The sequence below is a fragment of the Triticum aestivum genome, chromosome 7A (assembly GCF_018294505.1).
Source record: "Triticum aestivum cultivar Chinese Spring chromosome 7A, IWGSC CS RefSeq v2.1, whole genome shotgun sequence".
Taxonomy (NCBI): domain Eukaryota; kingdom Viridiplantae; phylum Streptophyta; class Magnoliopsida; order Poales; family Poaceae; genus Triticum; species Triticum aestivum.
The window spans coordinates 578,602,218-578,615,021 of NC_057812.1; the positions used below are offsets into that span (position 1 = coordinate 578,602,218).

Below are 12,804 nucleotides of genomic sequence, written 5' to 3' on the forward strand. Positions count from 1 at the left end.
GGATTCGATGAAAAGGGTCCTTATGAAGGGTAAATACAAAATTGGCATATCACGTTGTGGTTTTCGCGTAGGTAAGAAACGTTCTTGCTAGAAACCTATAGCAGCCACGTAAAAACTTGCAACAACAATTAGAGGACGTCTAACTTGTTTTTGCAGCATATGCCTTGTGATGTGATATGGCCAAAAGGATGTGATGAATGATATATGTGATGTATGAGATTGATCATGTTCTTGTAATAGGAATCACGACTTGCATGTCGATGAGTATGATAACCGGCAGGAGCCATAGGAGTTGTCTTAATTTATTTGCGACCTGCGTGTCAACATAAACGTCATGTAATTACTTTACTTTATTGCTAAATCGTTAGCCATAGTAGTAGAAGTAATATATGACGAGACAACTTCAAGAAGACACGATGATGGAGATCATGGTGTCATGCCGGTGAGAATGATGATCATGGAGCCCCGAAGATGGAGATCAAAAGGAGCAAAATGATATTGGCCATATCATGTCACTATTTGATTGCATGTGATGTTTATCATGTTTTACATCTTATTTGCGTAGAATGATGGTAGCCTAAATAAGATGATCCGTCACTAAAATTTCAAGAAAAGTGTTCCCCCTAACTGTGCACCGTTGCGAAGGTTCGTTGTTTCGAAGCACCACGTGATGATCGGGTGTGATAGATTCTGACGTTTGAATACAACGGGTGTTGACGAGCCTAGCATGTACAGACATGGCCTCGGGACACATGCGAAACACTTAGGTTGACTTGACGAGCCTAGCATGTACAGACATGGCCTCGAAACACAGAAGACCGAAAGGTCGAACATGAGTCGTATAGAAGATATGATCAACATGAGATGTTCACCGTTGATGACTAGTCCGTCTCACGTGATGATCGAACACGGTTTAGTCGATTCGGATCATGTTTCACTTAGATGACTAGAGGGATGTCTATCTGAGTGGGAGTTCATTAAATAATTTGATTAGATGAACTCAATTATCATGAACATAGTCTAAATTGTCTTTGCAAATATGTTGTAGATAAATAGCTCACGTTGTAGCTCCCTGTTTCAATACGTTCCTAGAGCAAGATTAAGTTGAAAGATATTGTAAGCAATGATGCGGACTAGGTCCGTAGTCCGAGGAGTGTCCTCACTGCTACACAGAAGGCTTACGTCTTTGATGCACCGCTCGATGTGCAAACCCCTACAACGTCGTCTGTGGATGTTGTGAACACCTGACAGACACATCCTGATGACTACTTGATAGTTTAGTGCACCATACTTTACGGCTTAGAATCGGGATTCCAATGACGTTTTGAACGCCATAGAACATATGAGATGTTCCAAGAGATGAAATTGGGATTTCAGGCTCATGCCCGTGTTGAGAGGTGTGAGACCTCTGACAAGTTCTTTTGCCAACAAGATGGAGGAGAACAACTCAGCTAGTGAGCATGTGCTCAGAATGTCTGGGTGCTACAATCACTTAAAGCAGTGGGAGTTAAACTTCCAGATAAGATAGTGATTGATAGAGTTCTCTAGCCACTATCACTAAGCTACTAGATCTTCGTGATGAACTATGACATGCAAGGGATGGAGTTGATCCCGGAGCTGTTCGCGGTGCTTAAGACCGCAAAAGGTAGAAATCAAGAAGGAGCATCAAGTGTTGATGGTTTAACAAGACCACTAGTTTCAAGAAGGGCAAGGGCTAGAAGGGAAACTTCATGGATGGCAAACCAGTTGCCGCTCCAGTCAAGGAACCCAAGGTTGAACCCAAACCCGAGACTAAGTGCTTCTATTGTAAGGGGAACGGTCACTGGTAGCGGAATTACCCCAAATGCATGGTAGATAAGAAGGCTGGCAACTTCAACAAAGTATATACGTGTTATTAATGTGTACCTCACTAGTACTCCTGGTAGCACCTGGGTATTGGATACCGGTTCAGTTGCTATTATTGGTGACTTGAAGCAAAAGCTACGGACTAAACGGAGACTGGCTAAGGGCGAGGTGACGATGTGTGTTGGAAGTGTTTCCAAAGTTGATGAGATCACCATCACACGCTCCATCTGCCTTCGGATTAGTATTGAACCTAGATAAATGTTATTAGGTGTCTATGTTGAGCATGAATATGATTAGATCATGTTCATTGCAATACGGTTATTCATTTAAATTAGAGAATAATGGTTATTCTGTTTACATGAATAATACCTTTCATGGTCATGCACCCTATGTGAATGGTTCATTGAATCTCGGTCGTGGTAATACACATGTTCACGCCAAAAGATGTAGAGTTAATAATGATAGTACCACTTTCTTGTGCCACTGCCGCTTAGGTCATATTGGCGTAAGATGCATGAAGAAACTCCATGCCGATGGATGTTTGGAGTCACTTGATTTTGAATCGCTTGACACATGCGAGCCATGCCTCATGGGCAGGATGACTAAGACCCCGTTTTTAGGTACAATGAAACGGGCAAGTGACTTGTTGGAAATCATACATGCTGATGCGTGCGATCCAATGAGAATTGAAGCGTGCGGTGGATATCGCTATTTTCTCATCTTCACTGACGATTTGAGTAGATATAGGTATATTTACTTAATGAAGCACAAGTCTGAAACGTTTGAAAAGTTCAAGCGATTTCAGAGTGAAGTTAAGAATCATCATAACAAGAAGATCAAATTCCTACGATCTAATCAATGAGAATTTCTGAGTTATGAGTTTGGCAAACACTTAAGACAGTGTGGAATTGTTTCACAATTGAAGCCACCTGGAACACCACAGGGTAATGGTGTGTCCGGACGTCGTAATTGAACCTTATGAAATATGGTGCGATCTATGATGTCTCTTACCGATCAACCGCTATTATTTTGAGGTTATGCATTAGAGACAGCTGCATTCACTTTAGATAGGACACCATATAAGTCTGTTAAGACGACGCCGTATGAACATTGGTTTGGCAAGAAACCAAAGTTGTCGTTTCTTAATGTTTGGGGCTGCGATGCTTAAGGCTTTAGCCGGAGAAGCTCGAACCCAAAGCAGACAAACACATCTTCATAGGATACCCAAAGGTGACAGGTGGGTATACCTTCTATCTCAGATCTGAGGGCAAATTGTTTGTCGCTAAGAACAGGTCCTTTCTCGAGAAGGAGTTTCTCTCGAAAGAATTGAGTGGGAGGAAGATAGAACTTGATGAGGTTGTCGAACCTTTACTTCAACCAGAGAGTGATGCGACACAGAAAGATGTTTTCTGTGGCGCCTACGTCTGTTGAAGAGGAAGTTGATGATAGTGATCATGAAGCTTCAGATCAAGTTGCTATCGAACCTCATAGGTCGACAAGGATATGTACTACTCCTGAGTGGTACGGTAATCCTGTCTTAAATATCATGTTGTTAGACAACAATGAACCTACGAGATATGGATAAGCGATGGTGGGCCCGTATTCCGACAAATGGTTAGAAGCCATGAAATCCGAGATAGGTTCCATGTATCAGAACAAAGTATGGACTTTGGTGGACTTGCCCGATGATCGGCAAGCCATTGAGATAAATGGATCTTTAAGAAGAAGACGGACGTGTGCGGTAATGTTACCGTCTATGAAGCTCGACTTATGGGAAAGAGTCTTTTCACAAGTTCAAGGAGTTGACTATGATGAGAATTTCTCACCCGTAGCGATGCTTAAGTCCGTCGGAATCATGTTAGCATTAGCTGTATTTTTCGATTATGAAATCTAACAGATGGATGTCAAAACAAGTTTTCTTACCAGCTTTCGTAAGAAAAAGTTGTATGTGATACAATAAAAGGTTTTGTCAATCCTAAGGATGCTAAAAGGTATGCTGGCTCCAGCAATCCTTCTATGGACTAGAGCAAGCATCTCGGAGTCAGAATACATGCTTTGATAGAGTGATCAAAGCTTTTAGGTTTATACAATGTTTGATAGAAACTTGTATTTACAAGAAAGTGAGTGGGAGCACTACAACATTTCTGATAAGTATATGTGGATGACATATTGTAGATCCGAAATAATGTAGAATTTCTGGAAAGCATAAACGGTTGTTTGAAGAGTGTTTTTCAAAGGAAGACCTGGATAAAGCTGCTTACATATTGGGCATCAATATCTATAGAAATAGATCAAGACGCCTGATGATACTTTCAAAAAACGCACACCTTGACATGTTTTTGAAGGAGTTCAAAATAGATCAGTCAAAGAAGGGGTTCTTACCTGAGTTGTAAGGTGTGAAGTTGAGTAAGACTCAAAGCTTGACCACGGCAGAAGAAAGAGGAAGGACGAAGGTCGTCCCCTATGCTCTTGTCATAGGCTCTATACGGTATGCCATGCTGAGTATCGCACCTGATGTGTGCCTTGCCACATGTCTGGCAAGAGGGTACAAAGGTGATCTAGGACTGGATCACCAGATAGCGGTCAAAATTGTCCTTAGAGGAATAAGGAAATGTTTTTCGGTTATGGAGGTGATAAAGAGTTCGACGTAAAGAGTTACGTCGATGCAAGCTTAACACTTATCCGGATAGCTCTGAGTAGAGATACCGGATACGTATAATGGAGCAACAATTTGGAATAGCTCCAAGTGGAACGTGGTAGCAGCATCTACGATATGACATAAAGTTTTGCGAAATACATAGGGATCTGAATATGGCAAGACCCGTTGACTACAACCTCTCTCACAAGCATAACATGATCAAACCCAGAACTCTTTGAGTGTTTATCACATAGTGATGTGAACTAGATCATTGAGTCTAGTAGACTCTTGGATGTTGGTCACATGGCGATGTGACCTGTGAGTGTTAATCACATGGCGATGTGAACTAGATTATTGACTCTAGTGCAAGTGGGAGACTATTGGAAATATGCCCTAGAGGCAATAATAAATTTGTTATCATTATATCATATTTCATTGTTCATGATAATCATTTATTATACATACTAGAATTGTATTGATAGGAAACTCAGATACATGTGTGGATACATAGACAACACCATGTCCCTAGTAAGCCTCTAGTTGACTAGCTCGTTGATCAATAGATGGTTACAGTTTCCTGACCATGGACATTGGATGTCGTTGATAACGGGATCACATCATTAGGAGAATGATGTGATGGACAAGACCCAATCCTAAGCCTAGCACAAGATCATGTAGTTCGTATGCTAAAGCTTTTCTAATGTCAAGTATCATTTCCTTAGACCATGAGATTGTGCAACTCCCAGATACCGTAGGAGTGCTTTGGGTGTGCCAAACGTCACAAGTAACTGGGTGGCTATAAAGGTACACTACAGGTATCTCCGAGAGTGTCTGTTGGGTTGGCACGAATCGAGACTAGGATTTGTCACTCCGTGTAAACGGAGAGGTATCTCTGGGCCCACTCGGTAGGACATCATCATAATGTGCACAATGTGACCAAGGAGTTGATCACGGGATGATGTGTTACGGAACAAGTAAAGAGACTTGCCGGTAACGAGATTGAACAAGGTATGGGGATACCGACGATCGAATCTCGGGCAAGTATCGTACCGCTAGACAAAGGGAATTTTATACGGGATTAATTGAATCCTTGACATCGTGGTTCATCCGATGAGATCATCGTGGAGCATGTGGGAGCCAACATGGGTATCCAGATCCCGCTGTTGGTTATTGACCGGAGAGTTGTCTCGGCCATGTCTGCATGACTCCCGAACCCGTAGGGTCTACACACTTAAGGTTCGATGACGCTAGGGTTATAGGGAAAGTATGTACACGGTTACCGAATGTTGTTTGGAGTCCCGGATGAGATCCCGGACGTCACAAAGAGTTCCAAAATGGTCCGGAGGTAAAGATTAATATATAGGAAGTATGGTTTTGGCCACCGGAAGTGTTCCGGGCATCACCGGTAGTGTATCGGGACCACCGGAGGGGTCCGGGGGTGCACCAGGTGGGGCCACCAGCCCAGGAGGCCTACATGGGCCAATAGTGGGAAGGGACCAGCCCCTAGGTGGGCTGGGGCGCCTCCCACCAAGGCCCAAGGCGCCTCCTAGAGGGGAGGGGGCAAACCCTAGGGCAGATGGGCCTTAAGGCCCACCCTAGGTGCGCCTCCTCTCTCTCCCCCCTTGGCCGCAACCCTAGATGGGTTTTAGGGCTGCCGCCGCCCCTAGGGAGGGAACCCTAGATGGGGGCGCAGCCCCTCCCCTTACCCTATATATACTTGAGGTATTGGGGGCTGCAACACACACGAGATCATCTCCCTCTTGGCGCAGCCCTAGCTCTCTCCCTCCTCTTGTCTCGTAGTGCTTGGCGAAGCCCTGCTGGAGTTCCGCGCTCCTCCACCACCACCATGCCGTCGTGCTGCTGCTGGACGGAGTCTTCCCCAACCTCTCCTTCTCCCCTTGCTGGATCAAGGCGTAGGAGACGTCACCAGGCTGCACGTGTGGTGAACGCGGAGGCGCCGTGGTTCGGCGCTTAGATCGGAATCAACCGCGATCTGAATTGCTACGAGTACGATTCCTTCATCCGCGTTCTTGCAACGCTTCCGCTTAGCGATCTACAAGGGTATGTAGATGCACTCTCCTTCCCCTCGTTGCTAGATTACTCCATAGATTGATCTTGGTGATGCATAGAAAATTTTAAATTTCTGCTACGATCCACAACAAAAATGACTATCACTATTCTGACTACGTCTAATATAAGCAATACAAGAATCACACTCCTTCATGATTTCTTTTGTTTCATGGATAAGAATGGCATATCTTGATCTCTTATTATTATCGTTCTTTACCATCCTCACGGCCTCCAAGCAGACCGACTCAATGTCAACAATCAGATTACTCCATTTTTAAGGTCAGTGATAACCCTTTCGTGAGGGCTATAATTTTAGCTTCAACTGCATCATTGTATGAAAACAGCCGCTGGCAAGAACTAAAAGAATGTTGGCCAGGTGATCTCTCAAGACCATTCCAGCCCCTGCGGACCCATCCAAGAAGTAAACCATCTGTATTAATTAAGTTTGACTAGGCCCGGATTCGGAGGAGTCCAAGTGCATGAAACCGAAAGAAGCTAACCATTATGACATGTGCTCCTAGTGTGTAGGAATCATGTTTTTCTAGGAGCTTTGCCCTTCATTGGGTTGTAATAAAGGATCCATCTCAATAGAGTGAAGAGTAGCTAAATAGCTTGAGAGGAATCTTAGGCTAGTCATAGTGAGGAGTAACTTAGATTAGTAACATACATATGTTACTAGTCCATGTTACCATCTTCATAGTGCGAAATGTCATAGGTGTAGTAACATGCATATCTTCATTTATTGCTTTCTAGACTCATTTTGTATTGGAAACCGCTATGTGATGGTAACATATTATGTTACTCTATTTGTCTCTCTCCTCTTTAATTACATGACACGTCATCTTTTTTGCTTATGTGGCATCTATGTTACTACTTATGTTACTCCCACTATGACTAGCCTTATAGAAACTTCAATTGGAGGGGCAGGTTTGGAGTGCACCAACTCATTTCAGAAACCGAGCAACATCATAAACCGGAAATCACATTGATTCATCCATATCACAAATAGGTTGTATGAACCATTCATTACCCATTGGTCCACCAACTCAGGAACCGAGCGGAATTACATCTGCCTTAAGTGGAAATTAGCCCGATTGTAGGTTCAGGGGCGATTCAACGATCACGTCAGATCCTAGCATTCTGCCCATTGCCAATCTGCCATACTAAACCTTTTCTCAAGAGGTCTAGACCATGGCAAATAGCCTTCTGCCAAGTAGACGAAGGGTTCTCCATGTATAATGTATCCCCCGGTCTGCCATTTGGGTGCACGTGAATACTATATCCACCAGTTTGCCAGTAAGGTATATTTAGCATGGTGAGTTCATGGCTCATTATTAGTGTTACAATCTCATGCCGTAGTGAAGATCATCGTTATGCACTTATGCACCCACGCTTTTTTCCTATAAATGTTTAGGCATCGTACAATGCATTTTGCTTAGGAGAGGTGTTTAGAGAAATAAATCAGCTTTTTAAAGCACCAATGCTTATTTGTAGAGGATATACGCTTAATTAGAGGCTCCTCGTGTAGAGATGAAATTGGTGCTTAAAAAACTTGGTTTATTTGTACAAGGCCTTACTTTTGCTCGATTTCAAACATGAGCGGTCAGTTAACTAGAATTTTCAGTTTCGTCATAGAACTTGACTTTAATTTTTTGCAATAACTGTTTCAAAGTTTTGTTTTGATTTTGTTTAATCCAAGAAACTGAATTTTTGGTGTAGAAGGACTCATGCATGGGATGACAATTAGCATAATAACTTTAGATGATCTTCCTAAGGCTCAAGTTAGATTCACCTAGAATGTATTGTTTGTATCAGCTAGCTTCTGGTGATTGGTTAGAGAATGTTTGAGGCCGTGTCAAGGACAGTCATGTCATTCTTGGATGGTTTCATGGATGTGACAAATCCAGTGATAATCAACAAATAAACTAAGAAATTAATTTCAAAAGAAAGATATTTTTAAAGAACCTTTCTCCATTTGAAATTGGTATTGTAGGTACATGAGTGTCACACAAGATTTTCATTGCCATTTCTTCTTTTTGCGTTATTCTTTTGAAACTTCAAGTGCATCATTGCATGGAAACAAGAAAGAAACTAAGAAATTAATTTCACAAGAAAGAAAGATATTTGAAATTGGCATTGCAGGTACATGAATGTCGTACAAGATTTTGTTGTCATTTCTTTTTTACGCTATTTTGTTGAAGATAGTACAAAGTTAAGACATTTATTTTGAGACGGAGGGAGTATTTTTTTTATGAAAGTTGTAAAAAAATATGATCGAGAAAACTGTGAATATTTTCGTAGTTCCTATGTTGTCCAAAGAAAATGTTTTCTCTCTCTCTCTCTCTCTCTATATATATATATATGTTTATCCTTTATTTTCTTCTAGAATATCATTTTTCAGTGTTAATTGATAAATTATGTTGACAGGGGCAAAATTGACAGATTTGACCTCAGGCAAAAGTATTTCACATACTTTCGAAAACAGTTTAGGGCCTCTTTGGATTGAAGGATTTTCATAGGAATATTGGAGGATTCCAATCCATTAGATTTTTTCCTAAAGAAGCCCTTTGGATCAAAGGAACCACACCTCCAAAATTTCTATGGATGCATTCCTACACCTCAATCCTATAGGAATTTCAACATCCACTATAACCTCTTTTTTACACTGATTCGCGTAGGATCGAGGCACTTTTCCTGTGTTTTTCCTGTGTTCCATCCAAATGACCATTCTTGTAGTTTTCCTCTATTTTGTAATCCTCTGTTTTGCACCTACAATCCCGTCAAATTCCTGTGTTTTTTGAATTCCTTTGTTTCCAAAGAAGCCGTTGACTGGACTAGAGTCAGAGAGAAACAATATAGAAGGACCAAACAGACAAAATTGTAAAAAGAGAAGACTCTCGAAAGTCGAAACCGCCTCGACCGCTCTGGATTGGCGTCTGCTGTCCACTTCAGCGCAGCGTGGCGAGACGCGGAGCAACCAAACTCCGCACAGCAGAGGGGACTAGCCGGAGCGGGGAGAAAAAACAGCATGGCGGCGGCGGCGGCGGCGGCGGCGGCGAGGAAGAGCGTGTGCGTGACCGGCGCAGGGGGCTTCGTCGCCTCGTGGCTCGTCAAGCTCCTCCTCTCTAAGGGCCACTACGCGGTCCGCGGCACCGTGCGCGATCCCGGTAAGGGCCTTCCTTCCTCGCTTCGGTCCGTCCTTCCCACCTCCCGCCCGAAGATTCCTTTTCCTCTTGGCTGTGCCGTCGAAGATCTATGCTTATCCAGGAGGATGTATAGATGTGTTTTTTTAGGAATATATCAATAGCATGCTGTTGCTGAAAAGTGAAAACCGAACGAGGGGAAGCAGTCCAGGCAACCATATTTGAGGGGAAGCAGTCCCCTAAAAATAATGTTGTTCTTGGAAGTTGGAAGTGAACAGGAGCTTTTTGAGATAGTATTAGATTTAGATGCTTTTTAGCAGATTCCTCGAACAGGATGTGTAAATGTTGAGAGGAAATTGCAGGAATTGTGAGCTCCGACGTATTGTTAGTTCTTGAAACTTTGAAAAATAGCTTGGGCATACTTTGTTGTGATGGACCCAAGAAATTTGTTATATGTGAGTATATGATGATGGTGGTGTGTTTTGTGTGTGACCATATGCTCCAGGTAATGCTAAGAATGCTCACCTTAAGGCGCTAGAAGGTGCTGGGGAAAGGTTGGAGCTGCTCAGCGCCGACCTGCTGAACTACGACAGCATTGCGTCAGCGGTTGCTGGCTGTGAGGGCGTCTTTCATGTTGCTAGCCCTGTCCCTTCTGGCAGATCAACCAATCCTGAGGTGATTTTTTCAAGAAAATGTGTTTCACTTTCACGGTTTTGTGAAGTTTTGAGGTAAACAAGAGAGGAAATAGCAGGTGAACGAGTGATTTAGCATAGTGCAATTTTATTGGCAACTATACGTGGCTTTGCATCCCAAGTTAGATGTAAAGTTTACTTAACCTTGAGGCCTTGATGGATTTTCTCAAGGATTTTCCCCCAAACATGACCATTTGTTATTCATAGGAGATATACTGAATTCACCGCATAATGCGAAATCTGTAATTTTTTAACCATCCTGTTTCCCTACATAAACAAGTTCATGAAAACAGACAAAGTTTGTCAACTTGTTCAGCTTTGTGCAACATCAGCCTGTCTGAATTTTGTAACCTATCTCTTTCTTTTATATAGTGCTGTTATACAGATGTATTACTAATGTTTAATTTCTAGAAACAAGTGTGTACTCTAATATTCTGTTGTTTACTTCTTTGCAGGAAGAAGTTATAGCCCCTGCTGTAACAGGCACACTGAATGTCTTGAAGGCTTGCTACGAGGCGAAAGTTAAGCGAGTTGTCATGGTGTCTTCAGTTGCTGCTGTGTCCAATAATCCTAACTGGCCTAAGGATAAATTATTTGATGAAGATAGCTGGTCAGACGAGGATCTCTGCAGAAAGGGTGAGGTAAGTAAGCAATGCCTTTGCGTTTGCTAAACATTGTTCTGCCAAGAAACTTGTTTAGTTCACAGTATAGCATGCTACATCAGCTGCTAATTAATCACAGATTGATATTGATTTGGAATATACTCCCTCCTTTCATAAATCATTTGTGGATGGACGTGAAAGAAGAAGAACCAAATAGCACTGCTTCCTCGAAGCAAACTTTCGGTACCCGATCAAGGGACTAATAACATACCAGCTCCAACTCTTGAATAGCTCTCACTTCTCTTGGCCGATAGCTTAGATGACCGACTGTTAGGCATGATTACCAATGATTTAATAGTAGGCTTCTTGTTTGGTGAGCTAATGGTTTCGCCCTAGGATGAAGGTAGCAGTATAAAGGTGAGCCGCATCTTTGCACAAATAACCTCGATGCTTTCTAATAATATGATGTTCTTCAGCTAGCCACACAGAATGTCCATGATCTTATGCTGTGATTCCTTGGTCCGGATGACTTATTTGAAATAAACTATATGTGTTGTCATTGTGGCAGGATTGGTATTTCCTTTCCAAAACACTCGCAGAGCGTGAGGCTTTTGCTTATGCAGCAAAAACTGGGCTGGATATTGTAACTATTTGCCCGTCGTTGGTAATTGGCCCCTTGATGCAGTCTACAGTAAATACAAGCAGTAATATTCTCCTTAATTATCTCAAAGGTAGATGTGTTTATCTCAGTGTTCTCTCATCTTACATGCAATTTATATTAAAGAGTGATAATTTGCTCAGCCTTGCTCTGTTTAAACTGGGTCATCATAAATTGATGTCTGAACTGAACAAAGCATATTAACCAATAGCACAATGGACCTTTCAACCTTTAAGATCAAGTTGTTTAAAAAACCAAACTTGCTTATTCTTATATTATAGTTCTGTTTCTGTAGAAATGAAACACTTTTCTCTTGCAGGAGAACGTGATACTGTAGAAAATAAACTCAGGAATGTAGTGGATGTCCGTGATGTTGCCGATGCTCTTCTATTGGCATATGAAAATCCAGAGGCGTCTGGACGGTACATCTGCAGTTCAAAACCAGTAAAAGTCTCTGATATGATAAGCGTACTGAAGACCTTATATCCAATGTACACTTATCCCAAAAAGTAAGTGCCTTCCTCAGCAGGCAACTTTTTGTTTGTCTTATTGCTATTTTGATTCTGCATTTCACAAGCTAGATGGTCCATTTATCTTTTCCTGAGACAAGCATATATATCAGCATCATTTGGAAAGCACTAGGATGGGGATTGACAAATTGAATTAAGCATAGTAGAGTGCCAGGTTTATGGAGGTGTAATGCTCTGCATCTACCATTTAATTTTGCATGTAGTTTAGGATATAGAATGTCAAAAATTAATGAAAGATGTCACCAGATCATAACATTCTTTGATACGACCCCCCTGCTTTAACATGCTTAACTTGGATGAAACTTTATTTTTCTCTCCAAATTTCTATGTAGCTTTACGGAAGTGGAAGAAAATACCATTTATAGTTCAGAGAAACTTCAGAACCTAGGGTGGACCTTCAGGCCTTTAGAGAAGACCCTGGGGGACAGCGTGGAATCCTACAAAGCATCTGGCGTCCTGAACTGAGCATCCAACCAGGGAAAGTTTGGCTGTTAATGCTTGCAAACTCCTTGTGGTTCATGTAAGCAGTGAAACAAAATAAATTGGTGACACAATCGTCACGAGAGTCTGTGTGAACATGAACAAAGCATGAATCGTATGCGCGCCTTTCTTTTGGTGTGTCTTGA

General features: G+C 42.1%; 1 protein-coding gene across 1 annotated transcript; it reads left to right on the forward strand.

Moving 5' to 3' along the window:
- Positions 1 to 9,447: 9,447 nt before the first annotated feature.
- Positions 9,448 to 12,804, forward strand: LOC123148394 (cinnamoyl-CoA reductase 1). The gene is made up of 6 exons (XM_044567792.1): positions 9,448 to 9,720; positions 10,202 to 10,371; positions 10,844 to 11,029; positions 11,559 to 11,721; positions 11,968 to 12,157; positions 12,511 to 12,804. The coding sequence occupies exons 1-6, from the start codon at positions 9,582 to 9,584 to the stop codon at positions 12,641 to 12,643; spliced, it is 981 nt and encodes a 326-aa protein (XP_044423727.1). The 5' UTR covers positions 9,448 to 9,581; the 3' UTR covers positions 12,644 to 12,804.

Coding starts and splice junctions, on each gene's coding strand:
- LOC123148394 (XM_044567792.1), top strand. CDS start 9,582: ATGGCGGCGGCGGCGGCGGCGGCGGCGGCGAGGAAGAGCGTGTGCGTG. Junction 10,372..10,843: donor GCAGATCAACCAATCCTGAG/GTGATTTTTTCA, acceptor ACTTCTTTGCAG/GAAGAAGTTATAGCCCCTGC. Junction 12,158..12,510: donor ATGTACACTTATCCCAAAAA/GTAAGTGCCTTC, acceptor ATTTCTATGTAG/CTTTACGGAAGTGGAAGAAA.